Genomic DNA, 24,791 nt, shown 5'->3' on the forward strand with positions numbered 1-24,791 from the left:
CGCCCTTGTTCCACAGCAAACATGTTGACATGAGCAGATCATGACGACAATTATATATTGATGTCATTCTGTGACGCCCCCTACAGGACGTAGGAATGTGACGTTAAACAACATTATTTATAACATTGTATATTTATTTATTTAGAATTTAAAAAAAACATGTTAAAACGAGCCAATCAGCTCACTCTGTAAGCCCCGCCCCTACACACACACACACGCACACACACACACTCAGTGTTAATCCGTCTCTCTCGCGCTCTGTCTCGCGCTCCCTCTGCAGTCAAACATGGCGGAGATCAAAACGGGAATTTTCGCTAAAAACGTCCAGAAACGTTTGAACCGCGCGCAGGAAAAGGTAAGAGACGATGAAGATAAAGAGGAGGAGGAGGAGGAGGAGGAGGTGAGGAAGAGGAGGTGAGGAAGAGAGGAGGAGGAGGAGGAGGAGGAAGAGAGGAGGAAGGTTAGACGGAGCGCAGAAAGCGGAGGCCTCGTCCTTCATCTGTGATATTAGTTACTTTGTGTTTATTGATCTGTTCGATGATGATGATGATGATGATGATGATGTCATGAAAAAGATCATGAAGCTTGAAATGACCGGAAACGGACAGAGATTGTTGTGATCGACTGAAGCTTACGGCGGTTTAACGATGACGTCACACGTGAATCAGATTATAGTATTAATATAAAGATCACTGTGTAAATGTTGTTATTATTATTATTATTATTGTTATTATTATTGCTGTTATTATGTAACTGTTGCCTGGTTTAAATGTGGCCGCTGTCCACGGTGCTGAAATGAGAAACTGTCCCATAATGCACCAGGAATATTCCTGAAGCTTATGCTGTGTTCCAGAGCCCATCAAAACAAATGGGAAAGACATGATTTAGTGCATGTTCATTTGGTTTGAATGAAATAACCACAGCGCCTCCTACTGGTCATGAACCGCTACAAGAATCATTCAGCTCACCGATCATCTCTCCTGTGATTGGTCACTGGACCCATCACTGATCATCAGTGATGTGGCCGCTGATGACTGATGACTGATGACGTCATCACTGATGAACCTGTTCCATTTGATTTTTTTCAGGTTCTGCAGAAACTGGGAAAAGCAGACGAGACCAAAGATGAACAGTTCGAGCAGGTGGTCGTGAACTTTAGGAGACAGGAAGTGAGTTATGATGTCATCACTTCACTGGCTCCGCCTCCAACACAAACAACAACATTGACCTGTGTGTGTGTGTGTGTGTGTTTTAGACTGAAGGCTCTCGTCTTCAGAGGGAGATGAAGTCCTACATGTCGGCTATTAAAGGTAAGAAGACCCTGAACACTGTTGGGACAATGTGGAAAATGAGGACAATGATGGACAATGTGGACAATGTGGACAATGTGGACAATGATGGACAATGAGGACAATGTGGACAATGATGGACAATGATGGACAATGTGGACAATGATGACAATGATGACAATGATGGACAATGTGGACAATGATGGACAATGATGACAATGATGGACAATGTGGACAATGATGGACAATGTGGACAATGATGGACAATGATGGACAATGATGGACAATGATGACAATGATGACAATGATGGACAATGTGGACAATGATGGACAATGTGGACTATGATGGACAATGAGGACAATGTGGACAATGATGGACAATGATGGACAATGTGGACAATGATGGACAATGTGGACAGTGATGGACAATGTGGACAATGATGGACAATGATGGACAATGTGGACAATGATGGACAATGATGGACAGGATGTAAACACTATTGTTTGTCCAGGAATGCAGCAGGCGTCCATCAACCTGACCAAGTCTCTGCACGAAGTCTACGAACCAGACTGGCATGGAAAAGACGACGTCATGTCCATCGGGAAGGTCAGAGACACATGAGGACACGTCAAAATATATATATATATATATGTATATATATGTGTATATATATATATATATATATATATATGCGTATATATATATATATACATATATATATATGTACATATATACAGTATATGTACATATATACAGTATATGTACATATATATGTATATATGTATATATGTATATATATATGTACATATATACAGTATATGTACTGTACATACAAAGTAAACACAGTCACAGGGACAGACAAGTGAATGTGTCCAGTGTCAGGTAAAGGTTAAAGGTTAAAGGTCAACAGTCACCTGTATCATGTGATGTGTGTCTGCAGGACTGTGATGCATTGTGGGAAGATTTCCATAACAAACTTGTGGACTCGACGCTGCTGAACCTGGACGAATATCTGCTGTTTTTCCCTGATCTGAAGGTAACACACACACACACACACACACACACACACACACACACACACACACACACACACACACACACACACACACACACGCACACTGTGTTTGTGTGTCTGTTGCAGACTCGAGTTTCTAAGAGAAGTCGTAAACTCATCGACTTCGACAGCGCTCGTCATCACGTGGAAACTCTTCAGGTTTCAGGGATGAAGAACGACAGGAAGATGATTAAGGTTTGTCTGAAACATGGAGGTCAGAGGTCAGAGGTCAAAGGTCACATCTGTCCAAACTCTGTTTGTTTTGTAGGCAGAAGAAGAACTGAAGAAGGCTCAGAAAGTGTTTGATGAGCTGAACGTGGGTCTGCAGGACGAGCTGCCCACACTCTGGGACAGGTGAGTCCACATCAGTCCACATCAGTCCACATCAGTCCATGTCAGTCCACATGAGTCCATGTGAGTCCAGGTTAGTCCAGGTCAGTCCAGGTCAGTCCAAGTTTCAGGTGAGGTGCTGTGAGACACAATCATGTCCATGAGTAAAGACAAAGGACTCATGTGGACTCACTGAGAAAACACTTAGTTTTTCTAAAATAATTCTGATAAAACAAATCAAATCAAGCTGATACTTTAAATGTTGAATATTATTATTATTATTGTTATTATTATTATTATTATTATAATATATTGTGAGTAATAATAATCTTTATTTCCCACAAAAATAGAACATTTGCCTTTGCCTTTAAAACAGATTATATATATAAATAGATATATATAATTAAACCACATAAATGTTAAATGAACCCTAAGCTGTTTTATGCTAATGATGACACTAACGAACAAGTGTGTTTATAACATGTTTGTGTTTGTTTTTGTGTTTGTTTACAGTCGTGTTGGATTCTACATCGGAACTTTTAAAAGTGTCACCAGTCTGGAGGCAAAGTTTCACAGAGAAATTTCTCTGGTAAGTTTTTTAAACTTCATCTGTGACCAATCACGTTCAAACCTGTGGTGACATCACGTGTGGGGGCGTGTCCTCGTGCAGGTGTGCAGGCAGCTGTACGAGGTCATGACCAAACTGGCAGAACAACACTCGGACAAAATGTTCACCATCCAAGGAGCACCGAGGTCAGGCTGACCTTTGACCTTCACTCACACTTTATACTGTGACCCACAATTCATCCAGTCATCAGTCAACGTGTTTGTGTTTGACCCCTGACCCCTGACCCCTGAACCTCAGTGATTCAGGGCCGTTAAGACTTGAAAGAACTCCATCTCCACCAGAAGACGATTCACCTCCAGAGAGTCCTGATGTGTCCTTCAATCACATGCTGCGTCCTGTCTCACCTGGACCTCCAAGACCCAAGTCCCCTACACAGGTAGACCCAAAACCCTGACCCCAACTAACCCACATCTGACCTTTACTAACCCACATCTGACCTTTACTAACCCACATCTGACCTTTACTAACCCACATCTGACCTTTACTAACCCAAAACCCTGACCCCAACTAACCCACATCTGACCTTTACTAACCCACATCTGACCTTTACTAACCCACATCTGACCTTTACTAACCCAAAACCCTGACCCCAACTAACCCACATCTGACCTTTACTAACCCACATCTGACCTTTACTAACCCACACCTGACCTTTACTAACCCAAAACCCTGACCCCAACTAACCCACATCTGACCTTTACTAACTCACATCTGACCTTTACTAACCCACATCTGACCTTTACTAACCCACACCTGACCTTTACTAACCCACATCTGACCTTTACTAACCCACACCTGACCTTTACTAACCCACACCTGACCTTTACTAACCCACACCTGACCTTTACTAACCCACACCTGACCTTTACTAACCCACATCTGACCTTTACTAACCCACATCTGACCTTTACTAACCCACACCTGACCTTTACTAACCCACACCTGACCTTTACTAACCCACACCTGACCTTTACTAACTCACACCTGACCTTTACTAACCCACACCTGACCTTTACTAACCCACACCTGACCTTTACTAACCCACACCTGACCTTTACTAACCCACACCTGACCTTTACTAACTCACATCCATTTATGTTAATGTTGTGATTCATTATAATAACAAAGTGTTTTTGTTTTTCAAACTTGACGTGAAATTTCTGACTTTTGTCTTTGGTGAGTGAACAAGTTACTGTGTGTGTGTGTGTTAGTGTGTTTGTGTGTGTGTGTGTGTTTGTGTGTGTGTGTGTTGGCGTTGCGTGGGGGTGTGTGTGTGTGTGTTTATGTGTGTGTGTGAATTCCTTGAACTCCTGTGACTCCTCCCTCTTTAACTCTTGTGACTCCTCCCTCTTGAACTCCTGTGACTCCTCCCTCTTGAACTCTTGTGACTCCTCCCTCTTGAAATCCTGTGACTCCGCCCTCTTGAACTCCTGTGACTCCTCCCTCTTGAACTCCTGTGACTCCTCCCTCTTGAACTCTTGTGACTCCTCCCTCTTGAACTCCTGTGACTCCTCCCTCTTGAACTCCTGTGACTCCTCCCTCTTGAACTCCTGTGACTCCGCCCTCTTGAACAGTGAACTATCAAACATGCTACAATGCTAACCTGTCGTCATGTCAACAGTTTAAAAAGGGACCACCGGTGCCGCCTCCTCCTCCAAAGGCCACGCCCACCAAGGAAGTAGCAGAGGAGCAGATCATCGATCTGTTTGGAGGAGAATTTTTACCTGCACCTTCACCGTCTCAGGTGAGTCACCTTGTCTCAGGTCTGATGTGGTCTGATGTGGTCTGATGTGGTCTGATATGGTCATCTGGTGTGGTCTGATGTGGTCTGATGTGGTCTGGTGTGGTCGTCTGGTGTGGTCTGATGTGGTCTGATATGGTCAAATGTGGTCTGATGTGGTCTGGTGTGGTCTGATATGGTCTGATATGGTCTGATGTGGTCTGATGTGGTCTGGTGTGGTCTGATATGGTCTGATGTGGTCTGATATGGTCTGGTGTGGTCGTCTGGTGTGGTCTGATGTGGTCTGATGTGGTCTGATATGGTCTGATATGGTCTGATGTGGTCTGATATGGTCTGATGTGGTCTGGGGCCTGTTTCATAAAGCAGGTTTAGTGAAAACTCTGAGTCTTTTAACCCTGAAATGAGGGAAACTCTGGTTTTTCGCTTTCAAAAAGCCAGTTCAGCTTAACTCTGAGTCAGTTACCATGGTAACATGCTCTGTGAACCTAACCTGATCACTGGCAGGTTAGGTTCAACTAACCTTGAGTTTCTCTCTGTCTCCGCCCTCTTTCAGACACACACGGTATGTGATTTCCTCATTCATTCAGTCAGCAGAGTTTTGAAGTCTGTTCTGTCGTCTACATTAGAAGTTATATTAGGTGAAGACTATTTTCACAACCATGTGCTTTTGACAGTGATCCCGTGGATGAAGGTGCAGCATTACTGCGCAGATAATTAAATATTCTTCGGGACATGATTATCAGACTGCGCATAGATTTCCAGACACTTCTCTCTTTGAGCAGCAACGTTTCACGTCACAGTTCATCATTTACATTCACAACCTAATCAGTCCTTACATTTACAACATTAACAACCGGTGTCAAGCTCTCACATCACAGCAGAAACTGTGTTGCGCTGCGCTTTTTTTTTTTATATACAAATGGGAGTTTTTTATAGAACGTCATAGATGCATCACTTGACCATGATATAAATGACAAGTCATTTATGTGTGAAATTATGTTGGTGATAAAACAACTGTACAGTCAAACAGCCACTTCATATTTACTTTATGTAAAACATGATCAAAATGAGGTTAATCCCATGAGATTATACCAAGGTCTTACCTGTTTGAACAATGTTTTTATGTTTCATATTAAACTGCTGCCAACTGCGCTTCTGCCCCACGGGATTACACCTAAATAATTAAATAAATAATCTACAACTCAAGCAGTTTCCCCCTGTAATATTATTGTGACGACATTTAAACTTCCTCATCATCATCAGTGTTCTCTCAGACGTCGTCTCCCTCTCTTTTGCTGCTGTTACACTTCCTTCTAAAAACTTGCTCAAACTCACGCATTAATATTTTCCAACTCCAGTGGGTGAAGAACGTCACCCTCCGCTTCCTCGTTGTCATGGTGACTCGTTGAAACGGGGCTCCATTCATGCTGTCTTTTTATACTTGTGGTGCACGCGCTTAACTCGAGGTGAAACTACTCCGAGTTGAACAAACTAACTCAAATCAGCTGTTTTGAAACTGAAAACTCAGAGTTTCTTATCTCAGAGTAGATCAACTCAGAGTTCAGGGTTAGACTCAGAGTTTGTTGAACCTGCTTTGTGAAACAGACCCCTGATGTGGTCTGGTGTGGTCTGGTATGGTCTGATGTGGTCTTGTGTGGTCTGGTGTGGTCTGGTGTGGTCTGATGTGGTCTGGTGTGGTCTGATGTGGTCTGATATGGTCTGGTGTGGTCTGGTGTGGTCTGATGTGGTCTGGTGTGGTCTGGTGTGGTCTGATGTGGTCTGATGTGGTCTGATATGGTCTGGTGTGGTCTGGTGTGGTCTGATGTGGTCTGGTGTGGTCTGATGTGGTCTGATGTGGTCTGATATGGTCTGGTGTGGTCTGATGTGGTCTGGTGTGAGTTCCCTGTCTCTGTGTTTCTGAAGTAAACAAACAAACAAACATGTTTGTGTTTTTGTTTCTCAGCCCAATGAAAGACCCGGAGAATCTCTTCTGGATCTGGACTTTGATGCTTTTCAGCCGGATGAAAGTGTTTCTCCGATCCCTCAGGTGAGTGTGTGTGTGTGTGTGTGTGTGTGGGGGTGTGTGTGTGTGTGTGTGTGTGTGTGTGTGTGTGGGTGTGTGTGTGTGTGTGTGAGAGTGTGTGTGTGTGTGTGTGTGTGTGTGTGTGTGTGTGTGACTAACACCAGTGTCTGTCTGTCTTTCAGACTGAAGTACCCTGGGACATGTGGACGGTGAGTCTTTAAAATTCCCCACTTCTGAAATAATTCCACGTCTGCAGATGAACTCATTCATTCATTCATTCATTCATTCATTCATTCATTTATGCTTTTGTGTTTCAGGCAAACTCTCAGACAGCTCAGCCTGTAAGTACTCACTGACCTTTGACCTTTGACATTGTTGATGTAAATATCAGATAACATTCATCTGCACATGAGGGTCAAACCCTGGACACTTAGTTTGGACCTAACCCTCCGGAGAGCCCGGAGAGCCCGGAGAACCCGAACAAGTGCGTCCAGTGACTTGGTCCAGGCTCCGCCCCCTTTTGCCTGACCCTTCCTTGTGTTTGTCTTTAGTCTGCAGACGCTGGCTTTGTTGCTGACTGGTCCGCAGACTTTGGTTCTATGTCAACAAATGGACAAGCCCCTGTTGTCCCCACTGAAGGACCAGAGGACACACAGGACGGGGGACAGGCAGAGTGGTTTCAGCCGGGTGGAGACACTGCTTTATCTCCTCAGGACAGTGAAGTGACCACAGCAGCAGAAAACCAGGTTAGCAAGTCTCACTCTGACCTTCATCCAACTGCTGCTGCAGGTGAAGAAGACCACACCGGGACGGGGACAGGGACAGGGACGGAGACAGAGACAGGGACAGGGCTGGACGAGTGCAGGACGTCCACACCAGGATTCTTATTCACTGATGAGTTTGGTGAACAGACGGTGCAAAGTTCAGAGAACATAAGAGACAAGTGGATCAGGTCTCCAGAGGGTTCTGGATCTGAATATGAGACCGCTGAGGAGGGGGAGGGGGGTCAGGGGGGAGGCGGTTTGAGCGCTGATGACGGACTGTCATGTGACAGGTGGGTGGGAGGAGCAGGAGGTGCGTTTGATTCAGATCCCTTTGCTGAAACACAGACAGGAGGTGCGTTTGATTCAGATCCTTCAGCTGAAACACAGACAGGAGGTGCGTTTGATTCAGATCCCTATGCTGAAACACAGACAGGAGGTGCGTTTGATTCAGATCCCTTTGCGGAAACACAGACAGGAGGTGCGTTTGATTCAGATCCCTTTGCTGAAACACAGACAGGAGGTGCGTTTGATTCAGATCCCTTTGCTGAAACACAGACAGGAGGTGCGTTTGATTCAGATCCCTTTGCTGAAACACAGACAGGAGGTGCGTTTGATTCAGATCCCTTTGCTGAAACACAGACAGGAGGTGCGTTTGATTCAGATCCTTTTGCTGAAACACAGACAGGAGGTGCGTTTGATTCAGATCCCTTTGCTGAAACACAGACAGGAGGTGCGTTTGATTCAGATCCTTTTGCTGAAACACAGACAGGAGGTGCGTTTGATTCAGATCCCTTTGCTGAAACACAGACAGGAGGTGCGTTTGATTCAGATCCTTTTGCTGAAACACAGACAGGAGGTGCGTTTGATTCAGAACCCTTTGCTGAAACACAGACAGGAGGTGCGTTTGATTCAGATCCTTCAGCTGAAACACAGACAGGAGGTGCGTTTGATTCAGATCCTTCAGCTGAAACACAGACAGGAGGTGCGTTTGATTCAGATCCTTTTGCTGAAACACAGACAGGAGGTGCGTTTGATGTCCGTTCCTTTAGTAAAACACTGTCTGGAACCAAAGGCAGTGGATTTGAATGTGATCCATTTGGTGAGAAGTCTTGGGCGGGTGGCGTCATGGTCACAGGACACAGGAGAGGGTGGTGTTCAGATTCTTCTGGCAGCTTCCACACCCCGCCTTCAGGTATCGGTGGCTCCGCCTCCTTGTCCAGGTGTGGAGCAGCAGGAGGAGGAAACGTAAACGTGAGCAGAAATCACAAAGAAGCAGAAAACTTGTCTGAAGACGAAGCTGCAAACCGGAGATTTGGAAACTTGTACCAAGAGCTAGAAAAAGACGAGGTACATGATGTTCTTCAGTCGAGTAGATTAGCACAAATTAGACAGTAGTTAAACCCCGCCCCCCTGCCCTGGCCCCGCCCCCCGGCCCTGGCCCCTCCCCCACCAACAGAACATAGTTGTCCTGAAAACCTGGAGCTGACGTGGTCCTCCTGCGTCTTCTTGTTTGTCTTCTGTCTTTAGATGAAGTTTGACCGATGAAGGACAATGATGTCACATGGTTTCTGTTTATAAACAACAACAACAACAATAATGTTACGAAACAATTTGACTTCAAACATTTTTAATGATTTACATCATTTTGACAAATTCAGTCTCAAAGTTTCTGATGTTTTTAATCAGGTTTAAATATGTTGAAAGATGATTGACAGCAGCTTCATGTCAAAGGTCAGAGGTCAAAGGTCAGAGAGTTTGAACCCTGAAGTTTTTTCATCTTCTTTCTCTGAAGGAATCATCTGCTCCAGAGTTCTTTGATCAGAAGGTCAGCTTTTATTGACATGAACATACATCCCATCATTTATACACTATATATATATATATACATATAATATATCATATATATACACTATATATATACATATAATATATCATTTATACACTATATATATATACATATAATATATCATATATATACACTATATATATACATATAATATATCATTTATACACTATATATATATACATATAATATATCATATATATACACTATATATATACATATAATATATCATATATACACTATATATATACATATAATATATCATATATATACACTATATATATACATATAATATATCATATATATACAATATATATACATATAATATATCATATATATACACTATATATATACATATAATATATCATTTATGCACTATATATATACATATAATATATCATATATATACAATATATATATACATATAATATATCATATATATACACTATATATATACATTTAATATATCATATATACACTATATATATATACATATAATATATCATTTATACACTTTATATCATATATATATATACATTTAATATATCGTATATACACTATATATCATATATATATACATATCATATATCATATTTACACTATATATATATACATGTCATATATCATATATACACTATATATCGTATATACACTATATATCATATATATATATATACATATATATCATATATACACTATATATCATATATATATATACATATATCATATATATATACATATATCATATATACACTATATATCATATATATATATACATATAATATATCATTTATACACTATATATCATATATATATACATATCATATATCATATATACACTATATATCATATATATATATACATATATATAAACTATATATCATATATATATACATATCATATATCATATATACACTATATATCATATATATATATATACATATAATATATAATTTATACACTATATATCATATATATATACATATATATCATATATACACTATATATCATAGATATACATATCATATATACATATATCATATATACACTATATATTCCTCTGCTTGTTACTTTGAAACATTTGTGATGAATTGTCGTTTATTGACGCTGAACATTTTAAAATCTGAACAAACTGATCTGATTCGTCTTTAGGAAAAGAATGAAAATACTGAATCAACGGAGTTTCCAGAAGAAACACAGGAGTCAGACAAAGCGCCAGTGGTCACTGCTGGAGAACATCATACAACAGCGCCCCCTGCCTGTGAGGTGGAGGAACCTGCTCCTCCTTGTGTCGAGAACGTACCAGAAAGTTTTGAGAGTCCAAAGGAAGAGAAACCTGCTGTGAGTTCATTAACACAGTAAATGATCCATTTATAAATATGATGAACGTGAAGAACCTCAGTGTTGTTCTATGACTTTGTTCTTCTTAAAGTCCTTAGATGGTTCTCCAGCTTCTGAGACACTGGATTGTGTTCAGGTGAGTTTGACCTACTTCAGAGATTCAGGACGTAGTTCAGGAGGTAGTTCAGGACGTAGCTCAGGACGTAGTTCAGGAGGTAGTTCAGGACGTAGTTCAGGACGTAGTTCAGGAGGTAGTTCAGGACGTAGCTCAGGACGTAGTTCAGGAGGTAGTTCAGGACGTAGTTCGGGACGTAGTTCGGGACGTAGTTCGGGAGGTAGTTCGGGAGGTAGTTGGGGAGGTAGTTGGGGACGTAGTTGGGGACGTAGTTGGGGACGTAGTTCAGGAGGTAGTTCAGGAGGTAGTTCAGGAGGTAGTTCAGGACGTAGTTCAGGAGTTAGTTCGGGACGTAGTTCGGGACGTAGTTCGGGACGTAGTTCAGGAGGTAGTTCAGGAGGTAGTTCAGGAGGTAGTTCAGGAGGTAGTTCGGGACGTAGTTCGGGACGTAGTTCAGGACGTAGTTCAGGACGTAGTTCAGGACGTAGTTCAGGTGGAGGTTGGAGCCCCTTTTTCTACATGAATTAATGCAGAACTTCCTTTTCTGTCAGATTGTCCAAAGTGAAGAGAAACTGTCCAGTGAAGCAACAGCTTCTGTAAATATGAATCATTTCTATTCTTATACTTCACACATTTATACATTCTTTACATTTACAATGAAACTGTTCTTTAAAGGAAAACAATGTTTTTTATTGTTGATCTATTTTCACATTTAAACAATATATAAAAACTGTGTAGTTTGCAATATAAAATATTCATAGTCAGACATTTAAAGATTATTTGAAGTTGATACTTAATGTAGTTCTGTGTGGAACCACATGTGGTGTTTGTTTAGGAGAACATGTCCATCCTCTGATGTTTGTTTAGGAGAACATGTCCATCCCTTCTGTGGTGATTGAACCTGCGTCCAGTAATGAAGGTGATGATGATCGTGACGTTGACATCATCTCTCCCACCGTCACCAGTGATCACCATGACGACATCAAACACATGACTCCATCAGACTTTCTCTACAAGGTAACATCTTCTCATTTACAGAGTCTTTCCATTTCAAGGTTGTGGGTTCAAATCCCAGCTCAGTTAGTCTTCATGCCGATGTGACCAAACCCACGCTGGTCGTGAATGGATGAAACATAAGCGAAAGAAAAAAGTGCAACTGGGTGAATGAGTGAATGAGTGAATGAGTTAATGAGTTAATGAGTGAATGAGTTAATAAGTGAATGAGTTAATGAGTGAATGAGTTAATGAGATAATGTGTTAATGAGTTAATGAGTGCATGTGTGAATGAGTGAATGAGTGAATGGGTGAATGAGTGAATGAGTGAATGGGTGAATGAGTTAATGTGTGAATGGGTTAATGTGTGAATGAGTGAATGAGTTAATGTGTGAATGGGTGAATGAGTGAATGGGTTAATGAGTGAATGTGTGATGAGTGAATGGGTGAATGGGTGAATGAGTGAATGTGTGAATGTGTGAATGAGTAATAGGGTGAATATGTGAATGAGTGAATGTGTGAATGAGTGAATGGGTGAATGTGTGAATGAGTGAATGGGTGAATGTGTGAATGTATGAATGAGTGAATGAGTGAATGAGTGAAGCACCTTTGAGTGACAGTTGTTGTTGGTGTTGCAGGTGGAGACGATGCACGACTTTGAAGCAGCGAATCCAGACGAGCTTGAGTTGAAGAGAGGTGACGTCGTTCTGGTTGTTCCTACAGCGTCAGTGGAGGATCAGGTGAAAGCAGCAGGTGTTTTCTTCTTCTTCTGGAAACAAAGTAAAGAACAGTGTTAACGTTGTTGTTGTTGTTGTTGTTGTTGTTGCAGGATGCTGGTTGGCTCACAGGCATCAAAGAAAGTGAGTGGTTAACTGTCGGAGCTGCTGCTCATAAAGGACTTTTCCCAGAAAACTTTACTCAGCGTTTGGAGTGAAACACTAACGATGAAACACTAACGTCGTCCTCAGTCATTTGTCTGGTAGATTAAAGTCAAAGTAAATAATCTCTAAATAAAAGCATGGTGTGATAATGTTAAAAACTAAATGTCTCATTTTATCTTTTGAATTTTGTCCAAAAACAAACAGGAAACCTTTGTGTTGTGATTCAAATGTGTTCAGTGTAAAGTGACATCATCGCTGTTTAATCACAGTTATTGATTATTGTGACATGGTTGTGTGTGTGTGTATGTGCGTGTGCGTGTGTGCGCGTGTGTTTCTTTGTGAGAGAATTTCATTTATTGTTGATTTCTGACCAGCATGAACATTTTATGCAATAAAAGGAGAAATGTCACAGTAGAAAAAAGGTCACATTATGTCTAAGTGTAAGTAACAAATAAAGAACATTAAAGAATAAAACCTGACAAATGATGATTTATGTACAGCTGTGAGATTAGAGGTCGTTAGACTTCATCACAATCATCCTTCATTAAGAACATGTGGGATTAAAATGAGACTGTGAATCAGGTGAGCGTGTGAGTGTGTGAGCGTCTCCGTCAGATATTCTGTCTATGTCGTGTCAGTCTGGTGACAATTGTGTTTCCAGATTCATATTTTAGAACAATCCAATGATCCTGTGATTATAATATAGAACAGTTCTATTGTTATAGAAGAAAAGTTTTTCCTAATTTCTCTGACCAGCTTCACCGTGGAGTGAATATGTGGTGATGAAAGGCACCACAGAGGACACAATTTGAGGTTTAATATGAAGGAACCTCTAATAACAATTTCTAAGGAAGGTCCTAGAGTGCCCCCTGCTGGCCAATGCAGTGAAGAGCACTCGAGAAACCTTATGAAAATCTTCTTTCTGTGTGCAGATCCTGTGGAAATGAAACTGGGTTAACGATTTAATTAGACCTGCGTACGTATGTTTGGTGAAAGCTGGTTTTATGCAATAATTCATGTGTTTCTGTCTCTTTGAAAAAAACTCTGATGTCCAATCGATTAGTTTGATTAAAAGTGGGCCCTTTAAATGTGGTTGTGTCCAAAAAATCTACAGAATTTAGATCCATGGTGAATTTAACCTTAATATACGGATTGTAATTCTGTAAATCTGCTCTAAAATTTACTTTTAAAAATGTTTTTTGCTGGAAAAAAATATGCAGTAAGATTGTTGAGATTGTCTTGTTTAAATAGAATTAACTTTTTTTTGCAACAAAGTTGTTTATTCAGAGAAGAATGAATTGTTGTTTTAGTGATGCTGAATATTATGATCAACAGATTTGATGTAAAGGGTTCATGATTTATTATAGGTCAGTTTTTTATGATGGTGAGTTTATCTGGGCTAAGAAGTTTACTGACATTTGCTCCAATTTCTCTAATTAGAACAAGCTTATGTTGCTCTGTAATGACCAATCTAGCCGGTGTACAAAGCATGCTGGGAGATGTAGTTCTTCATTCAAAGAAGTTCTATTCCATTGGAAATTAGTTGTTTTGAAACGCAACAGAGGGAAGACAATGTTGTCTGGTTAAAGCAGGCTACAAATCAGATTTGACCTTACATGTAATAACACATTTGTCCACCGGAGGGCAGTTCCACCATGTGAACCTATCCATTACCCATAATGCTTTGTGAAAACTTAAAAGTGAAGAAAACAGTGTCTTTTGTCTAAAATAAATCACATTTTGACTGTGAAACATTTGACAAAAGATGGTAAAACAGTGTCAAAAAGTTTGTGATACATATTTCTGTAATAATTCAAGTTTTATCATTTAATTCTTTACCAGCACCATAAGTGATAAGACTTTAGTGGACTTTAAATACTCTGTCATTCTCCAATGAATGTAGTTCAACACAGCACAGTTTAAATACTGTAGCAGCACTGGCTGAAACTCACCATGTTGTGTCATGGTTTGCCCACAGGAGGGCAGTGTTCAATATCAATTATATATATACATATATTACATGTTTTTCAATCAATTTGGTACTTTTCCACTAGTGGGCAATTTAAATACCTTCAGATTACAAGTTATATTACACCTTTAATGTGATGTCATATTTAGCCACTAGAGAGCAATTTGAAGAACCCAGCAGCTATGAATCAGATTTGACCTTACATGTTACAACAACTTTGTCCACCAGAGGGCAGTCTGACCAATCCGGCAGCCATAAATCAGATTTGACCTTACTTGTAATGTCAAACTTGTCCACTAGAGGGCAGTTGAAATAATTAAGTATCCATACATCAAATTTGAGCTTACATGTAATGACATGTTTGTCCACTAGAGGGCAGTTTGAAGAACCCAGCAGCCATGAATCAGATTTGACCTTACTTGTAATGTCAAACTTGTCCACTAGAGGGCAGTTGAAATATTTAAGTATCCATACATCAAATTTGAGCTTGCATGTAATGACATGTTTGTCCACTAGAGGGCAATTTGAAGAACCCAGCAGCCATAAATCAGATTTGACCTTACATGTTATAACAACTTTGTCCACCAGAGGGCAGTCTGAAGAATTCAGCAGCCATAAATCAAATTTGACATTACATGTAATGACATGTAGTTCTGGTCTTGATGGCCTCTAGTGGACATGTTTGTCCACTAGAGGGCAGTTTGAAGAACCCCGCAGCCATGAATCAGATTTGACCTTACTTGTAATGTCAAACTTGTCCACTAGAGGGCAGTTGAAATAATTAAGTATCCATACATCAAATTTGAGCTTGCATGTAATGACATGTTTGTCCACTAGAGGGCAGTTTGAAGAACCCAGCAGCCATGAATCAGATTTGACCTTACATGTAATAACAACTTTGTCCACCAGAGGGCAGTCTGAATAATTGAGCAGCCATAAATCAAATGTGACCCTCCTTGTAAAAACACATTGGTTCCACCATGTGAACCAATCCGTTACCCATAATGCTTTGTGAAAACTTAAAAGTGAAGAAAACAGTGTCTTTTGTCTAAAATAAATCACATTTTGACTGTGAAACATTTGACAAAAGATGGTAAAACAGTGTCAAAAAGTTTGTGACACATATTTTTGTAATAATTCAAGTTTTATCATTTAATTCTTTACCAGCACCATAAGTGATAAGACTTTAGTGGACTTTAAATACTCTGTCATTCTCCAGTGAATGTAGTTCAACGCAACACAGTTTAAATACTGAAGCAGCACTGGCTGAAACGCTCCATGATATGTCATGGTTTGCCCACAGGAGGGCAGTGTCAAAGATTAACCTTATATGTGTTTATTGTAATTAATATAGTTCCAGACTTCTTTGTCAATGAGTAAGAACTTAATCTCAAATTCTCTGTAAATTGCAGTTTATGTGTAATGTTAGTTTTGTCCACCAGTGGGAACGGCAACCATAAATAACAGCAGCGATCAGTGAATGCAGCATTAGTGTGGTCAGTGAACACAGCATCAGTGTGGTCAGTGAATGCAGCATCAGTGTGGTCACTGAACACAGTGTCAGTGAATGCAGCATCAGTGTGGTCAGCGAACGCAGCATCAGTGTGGTCATCTAACCAGTATTTTTTCAGTTGAGTTTTAATGTTTTGAGCATTTTTTACAGTGTAGGTTGTGCATAGGTTGTATTTTTTTATCAGTTATGGATGTTTGTTCTGCTCTTTTTATAAAGTTATGTTGACTTTACAAAAATGATGTTGGGACAACTTAAGATAAGTGAATATCATCAACATTAAAGAAAAGCATTAAGTCAACATAAACAATCATGTTTGTTTAGCAGATGTTAACTGAATTTATACATGAAATAAAAGATTTAAATGCATTTCAAAGTCATGTTGGTGCTCGCCCCCTCCCCTCCTGTTAAATGGCTGCATGAGTGGGTGTGTCTGTCAGTGGGTGTGTCTTTCTGTGGGTGGGTGTGTCAGTGGGTGTGTCAGCTTGTCTTTGCCCCTGCAGGTTGGCCAGAGAAACCCCTTTCCCTGGTTTCCCTCTAACTCACCTGCTGCATGTTACTGTGATTGCCTCCACTCAGTTCACCAGTTTGGAGGTTTGTTTGATCTTGACTTTGAGTCCTGACTGTCACATGTTAGCATTTGTGTTAGCCCATTAGCTTTTTGTTTGTTAGCATCTTAGCCCAGTAGTTTTTGTATGTTAGCCATTAGCATTTTGTTTGTTGGCATATTAGCATTGTATGTCAGTCCATTAGCTTTTTGTATATTAGCCCATTAACTTTTTGTGTTGTATATTAGCATTTATGTCAGCCTATGGTTAGTTGGCACCTGTAGGTTCGCTCAGTAGCTTTTAGTTTGTTGGCATGTTAGCATTTGTGTTAGCCCATTAGTTTTTTGTTTGTTAGCAACTTAGCCCAGTAGTTTGCTGTATGTTTGCCATTAGCATTTTGTTTGTTTGCATATTAGCATTGTATGTCAGTCCATTAACTTTTTGTGTTGTATATTAGCATTTATGTCAGCCTATGGTTAGTTAGCATTTGTATGTTCGCATATTAGCTTTTAGTTTGTTAGCATGTTAGCATTTGTATGTTAGGTCACTAGCTTTTAGTTTGTTAGCATTTTCAGTTAGCCTGTTGATACTGGCTTGTTTAAATATAATTAACAATTTGGCGACAATGTTCTTAATTTAGTGATGAATTTGATGAAAAACATTTGATGTTTGCAGTCCTCACACCTGCTGTAGCTAATGCTAGCTAGGAGGCAGCACATGGTGAGTGAAGTGTTTGCTCTGCACTTTCTCTTCTCTTATTAAAGTGCTAATCTCCAGTTATGTGACATTTTAGAATTTGACTCTACAGAGATTGTTGTACCTTTTTCATGTTGTAAAAACATGTAAATTCAGCTCGTCATGAAGCTCTGCAGAAGCCTGATAACGAGCTGTTGATCTGAATCAGGTGTTGGAGCAGGACAACATGTAAAACATGGATGACAGAGTTCCCTGAGGACCGGGGTCAGGAAACACTGCCGTAAACAGGCTCAGGTTAGCATTAGCTCACTGATGTTTGGTTTTTAAAAACATTTTTACAGTGTGCTGTGGTATCATATCACATTTGCTCTTTTTTCAGCTTATTTCTTGCTCTCATTCTTATCGTCCGTTTACCAGAACAGGCTTATTGCTCTTTGCTGCAAAACCCGGAACGGATTCCATGGACGGACGGGACTGGATTGGATTTGGGTTTCTGCTGTAAGTACAACAGAAAGCTCAGTTTCTAGGTTATTTGTAAGTGTACAAAAATCTCTCTCTATATATAGATATAATACTCTCTGTCTCTATATGTATATATGTTACATACGTGTGTGTGTGTGTGTATATACGTGTGTGTGTGTGTATACGTGAATATAGTCACAAAGCACTGAATACGGTTCAAACACGGGTTGTTTTTTGATATATAAACAGACTCAGGGTTCACGTTTGTTTCAATTTTGAAATGAAATGTTTGGTGTGGTTTAAAAACAATGAAAGGATTTCAAAGGTGTGTGTAGAGGGGCCCCTCAAGTCAAACAGGTTTGGGTCCATTGATTTGTGTTCTTTGGTTTTATTTTTGGTGTTTGTACAAACGAGGTTTACAAAGGTTTTTACTCTGAACTTCTTTCATAAAACATGTGGTATGGTGTCCTGTGAGTGTCAAATGTGTGGTGTTGAAAACAAGGTTTTGCCAGAGTTGAAAGGTTTTTTTTAACTGTGGTGTTTGACTTAGCACTGTGCTGTATATAAAGGTTTGTGTCTTTTTGGTTTGGTGTGGGGTTTTTCCTGTTGTGCATCAAAAGGTTCAAACTACAAAGTGGTTTCATCAAATCTAAAAGCAATCAGGTTTTGGTCTTCAAGACAAAAGGTGTCAATGGTGTGTTTTTACTTTCTGGGTTTTTCTCTGGGTAAACCAACTTAAAATGGCTGAAAGCTGAATGAAATGGTTTTGATAACATTCAAACAGGTTTGATATGTGTGGTGTACTTTGGTTATTTTTGGTGTTTGTACAAACCAGGTTTAGAAAAAACAACTTTAAGCCGTTTTGCTCAATGGGATTTATCATCAAAGGTATTTTGGTTTAAAGTTGCTTACTTTTGGTGTTTGATTACATGGCGAACTGAGGGGCTTTGGTTTGAGTGTCAAATGTGTGGTATTTAAAGTTTTAAACACAAGAGGGCGCTGGTATGGGACAAAGTTGGGGGAAAATGCCACTGCGCTGTATAGTGTTTGTATTTTGGTGTGAGGTTTTTCCTGCTGTGCATAAAAAGGTGAACTACTTTGGAATCAAGGACCCAACATGGCTTCAATCTCCAAGTTCCAAAGATGGTGAGTAAACCAGACTCCTCCTCTGATATGAGACACTGATGTTTGCTGCTGCTTTAGTTTTTGTTGTTTTCATATCTGTTCCAGAATCAAGACCCGACATGGACCTTGTGATGGAACGGTCACGCTTGGTGGACGTCCAGGACAACTTCGACGAACTCTGAACACCGACTGTCGGAAGACGATGAGTATGGTGATATTGCTATTTTTGTTTGCGTCATTGTTGTCGACGTCTACTTTCGTCTACAGTCGCCTCTTCCCTGAACTGGTCGGTGACTCCCACTGCACAAGAAGAACCTACAGTGGTGAGTAAAGGGTCAATGACAAATAAAGCTTCTAAAAAAGTATTTTTTTAAAAGTATTTTCAAAATGGATTTAATGCATATTTTTGAGTCCAGAACAATGTGTTTGAACATTTCTCATATATTGAATAACTATTCTAACTGATTTAACAGTATCTTTAACTTCACAACAAAAAAATGTCAGGTGGCACAACCAACTATTTACAAAAAAAAAATTTGGCAACTATCCCTTGAGGTGTCTACACTAGATAAACATTATTTGTATCTTTTTTTTTTTTTTTAACAATAATTTAAGATTTCTGGTCTCTGAAGGTCGGGTTTTGAGCTTCCTTAATATCCAATTTTACATTTAAAGACAGGAAAATAATCACACAAATTCATATATTCAGTATAATAAATACACACATTACATATATAAACCATTTGGGTCCGGGTACTAAAGTATAATCCGTTTTATTCACAATACCAACAAACGAGAGCACGGAAATTTCCTTGTTTCGTATTGAACCAAAATACGAAAAAACGGAAACGGCGCTCCTTTTTCCTTTTTTCGTATTTAACCAAAATACAGAAAAACGAAAGACACAAAACAAAATAACGGCCCAAATGTGTTTTTTGCAAATTCCTTCTTTTGTTTTTCGTTTCTTAATTCTCGAGACGGCGGCTGACAGACCGGAAGCGGAAGTGACGTAAAAAACTTCAAAATAAAAGCGTGCTAATTTATTGTCATACAGATTATATACCATTCTCTTTATACACTGTAATGTAGTACATGTATTTTCGTGAAAAGTGAAACTATAACAGCTGGTTGTTTGGGAGAAGGACATGTAGGCTATAATTATTATTTTAGCTGAGTGTGTGAATGGATATTGTAGAAAACGTTTACCCTGCCGAAATAAGCTAGCATCTAATGTCACCAGCAGAGGTCGCCATCAGCCGCAGTCAAGACAGACATTAGGCCAATAATAGTGTTAATAATTATTTGAAAATCAAAACTTGTGATTAAGTTATGATGACTTCAGCGTCGATGTTTAGCCACAAGGTGGCGCCCGCATCCACCCAGGGATTTATTATGTTTTGTCTTATAGCCTATAACCCTGTAGGATTTGGAATACAAATATGCTGAGATGGAGCTATAGTATGTAAACTGGCTCATGACAGGTCATCTGGAATACAAAGCAAACATACCTGTCTCAAATGGATCAACATCTATGGAAGTGTTGTATTGTCGTCCCAGGGCAAAATACAGTAATGTAATAATATATATATTTAAATGCATAGTAATTATTGAATGTTTTTATTATTTAATTAAGGGTTTTCTTATTCACGCTCAAGTTCAGTTTTGTTCCCTCTGTTATAAACTCTTCCAATTGGTAATATTGTGTTGTGATCAGTTCAGTAATTAAGTAAGTAAGTCATTTGCATTTGACAAATGCACTTTTAGACAGAAGTCAAGTGGAAAAGGTCACCTTGTGTCACTGGAGTGTGACACAAGGTGAGAGGGAACCCAACAATCTTCAGTGTTGCTTTGATTACACCCTGAAGCCTCTTCCTGTTGGTCTCAGGTCCAATACCATACTGTGATACAGAATGCCAAGGGGCTCTCAACACATGATGGTATTGAGAGCCTGTTACAGTAAAATACACCTGACATACAGTTAAGAGTGAACATGTCAGAGCCTGTAATGTGACCGTACATTTTGCTCATTTGAAAACAGCTTAAAGGTTGCAGGTGTACTGACAAAGTGGAGTATCATTTCAATGGTTTGAATGTGTGAAAACAAAGCAATTTTAGGCTATTCATATCTGTGTGTTATGTGATTAACTAATAGAACTAGCACTTGAACCCCAACGCACAACCCAGGAAACAAATAAGTACTCAGTCAACAAAAGACTACAAACAAATTGTCATTAATCTAATCCATAATCTCAACTGAACTACTGTATATAGCACATACATGAACTTTCCTGTTTTGAACTATAACTAACAAAAACAACAAGTAAAAGAAACAAACAATTATAAAACAATCAAATGAATATTTTCAGTGAATTTTCACAAATAGTGTCTTAAAGGATTCCTATGGTCTCCTCAATCCCGGTTATTGTCCTGTCATGAAAACATGTTATGTTCACCCTTAACTGTATGTCAGGTGTATTTTACTGTAATCTCCAGCGATCCAGACATGGACCCAACAGTGAGGAGCACGGGACATTTTTCACTTGACTTCTATCTAAAAGCGCATTTGTCAAATGAAAATTTTCACTTACTTAATTACTGAACTGATCACAACACAATATTACCAATTGGAAGAGTTTATAACAGAGGGAACAAAACTGAACTTGAGCGTGAATAAGAAAACCCTTAATTAAATAATAAAAACATTCAATAATTAATATGCATCTAAAGATATATCTTATTACATTACTGTATTTTGCCCTGGGACGACAATACAAGACTTCCATAGATGTTGATCCATTTGAGACAGGTACGTTTGATTTGTATTCCAGCCAGTTTACATACTATAGCTCCATCTCAGCATATTTGTATACCAAATCATACAGGGTTATAGGCTATAAGACAAAACATAATAAATCCCTGGGTGGATGCGGGCGCCACCTTGTGGCTAAACATCGACGCTGAAGTCATTAGAACTTAATCACAAGTTTTGATTTTCAAATAATTATTAACACTATTATTGGCCATGTCTGTCTTGACTGCGGCTGATGGCGACCTCTGCTGGTGACATTAGATGCTAGCTTATTTCGGCAGGGTAAACGTTTTCTACAATATCCATTCACACACTCAAAGCTAAAATAATAATTATAGCCTACATGTCCTTCTCCCAAACAACCAGCTGTTATAGTTTCACTTTTCACAAAAATACATGTACTACATTACAGTGTATAAAGAGAATATAATATAATCTGTATGAAAATAAATTAGCACGCTTTTATTTTGAAGTTTTTACACTTCACTTCCGCTTCCGGTCTGTCAGCCGCCGTCTCGAGAATTAAGAAACGAAAAACAAAAGAAGGAATTTGCAAAAAACAAATTTGGGCCGTTATTTTGTTTTGTGTCTTTCGTTTTTCCGTATTTTGGTTAAATACGAAAAAAGGAGCACTGTTTCCGTTTGTTCATATTTGGGTTGAATACGAAACAAGGAAATAGGGGCGCTGTTTCCGTTTTTTCGTATTTTGGTTCAATACGAAACAAGGAAATTTCCGTTCTCTCGTTTGTTGGTATTGTGAAAAAAACGGATTATACTTTAGTACCCGGACCCATTTGGTCACTCTGACGTATCATTTATTGGTTTAAATTGGTTGCACCACTTGACAAATAATGTAAAAAGGTCGTATTTTTGGAGCGTAGGTTGCCTAAAACTCTGTTTTCCACCATTTTTCTCCGTTTACATGCAAACGTGAAAGCAGAGTTTTCCAAAATCTCCACTTTTGCTGGAGTTTTTCGAAATAATCGTTTTGAGAGGCGAAATCGCCGTTTGTGTGTTAACGAAAAGCACAAACGCAGGGGAAAGTCTCCGTTTTTAAAAATACCCGTGCTAGTGTAAACGTAGCCTTAGTGTCACCTCATTTGGTAGAAGCTTTTGTTGACGAAGTGTGTGTGTGTGTTATGTGCAGGACAGTGTGATGGACTGCCATCAGATACATTATTTTGCCAAGGAGTCTCCACATACACCCAGTGTGTGTCAGCACAACAGCCAAAGACTAGAGACATGTGAGGAGATGCTAATGAGACTACCCACATCACAGGTGATTTATGCAGACATCCATTGGTTGTGTCAAAAAGCACAGAAAATTCCTCACAGCCATCTGGTAAAATGTGTGCAGATGAACATTAGACTATAGTGTTTCTCCATCTGTTCATTCTCACTTAATTGACACAAGACTCAAGATCTTTGCTCAGCTGACCTGCATAACCTCTTAAAGACTGGATTAGATGTCCTCTCCTTTGCTTGTCCTCTTTTTTTTTTTTCCCCTCTCTCCTTCCTGCCTTCCCTTTCACAGACCTGCAGAGTCAGGCTCCAGGGTAAGAGTCCAGTCTGAGGCCACAGCTACACAGCAGAGAAGTTCCAAGGTGGCGTTGAACCTTCAGACGTACTGCCAGCATCTCATGCTGCACAGCTGCTGCTTCAGACCGAGGCTCAGCTGCTGGAGAAGAGGGACAGGCTGAGACTTGAAAACCGGCTCAAGCTGCAGGAAGTGATTGGTGAACTGGAGGGACTGGTGCTGATACCACCATAGACTTTTTGTTTTGTTTTTACTTGAACGTATATATTGTGCAATAGTGTTTTTTTTTTTTTTTTTTGTTATTGTTGTACGGCGACCTTGAGTGTCTTGAAAGGCGCCTTAAATATAATTTATTATTATTATTATCTGTCATATACTATTGTGTGTTTCTACTTTATATACAGTATGTCTCTGTCAGCATGAATAACTGGTTTGTGCGTGGACATATTGTATAATGTATTTAGAGATTTTTAAGAGATAGTTTGACACCATAGTAAATATCCTTGTGTGATAGGTACAGAGCTGTGATTTTAGGTAAAGCTGATGAACAATGTATACAAAAAAATAAAGCCAAATATTCTGAATACAGATGCTGCCAAATGACATGTACTTAGTTTATTAAATCCCACCCAATATGAAGGAGACAGGTTTTTTTTTTATCTTTTGGCAACTGTCATGTCAACAATATTTATATACAGACATTAGGGGGAAATGGAATGACAGAAAGAAATTGATTATTTTATTTATTCAAAGAAACTTCACACATCTGAAGGAAAATATTCACTGCAATTGCACAGTGCGTACATTATATGAATGTTTCACCCTTGTCATATCTGTGATGATGAAAATATATTGTGATACACACTATGTTGTTGAATTATTGCCCACCCCTACTTTCAGGACATCAGAATTGGTGATTGGAACCAAACACAAGTTACAACCATTGAAAATGTGCATCTTTATTTATCCGTTACACTGAAATGCATTTATTTTCATATTTCTGTTGTGTTCATTTAGCTTTCTTGGAAACATTTTTGAAAATATAATGTCTGCTCTATGTGTTTGGTATGTTGGTATGTTCACCCAGAGAATTGGTTTGTGTAAGGTAAAAAAAAATGCTGCAAAGACTAAA

The 24,791-nt window shown here is 39.3% G+C and overlaps 1 protein-coding gene across 1 annotated transcript; it reads left to right on the plus strand.

The window, feature by feature from the left end:
* Positions 1-286: 286 nt before the first annotated feature.
* Positions 287-13,056, plus strand: amph (amphiphysin; the record flags this gene model as incomplete). The annotated part of the gene is made up of 22 exons (XM_083908018.1): positions 287-355; positions 1,089-1,169; positions 1,256-1,310; positions 1,802-1,896; positions 2,231-2,326; positions 2,432-2,539; positions 2,613-2,698; positions 3,188-3,263; positions 3,345-3,427; positions 3,540-3,678; positions 4,924-5,046; positions 7,007-7,090; positions 7,249-7,275; positions 7,384-7,407; positions 7,618-8,120; positions 8,176-8,854; positions 10,826-11,014; positions 11,106-11,150; positions 11,681-11,725; positions 11,997-12,146; positions 12,761-12,862; positions 12,952-13,056. The coding sequence occupies 22 exons, from the start codon at positions 287-289 to the stop codon at positions 13,054-13,056; spliced, it is 2,964 nt and encodes a 987-aa protein (XP_083764144.1).
* Positions 13,057-24,791: the final 11,735 nt, after the last annotated feature.

This window comes from Microchirus variegatus (genome assembly GCF_963457635.1).
Source record: "Microchirus variegatus genome assembly, chromosome: 21".
Lineage (NCBI taxonomy): Eukaryota > Metazoa > Chordata > Actinopteri > Pleuronectiformes > Soleidae > Microchirus > Microchirus variegatus.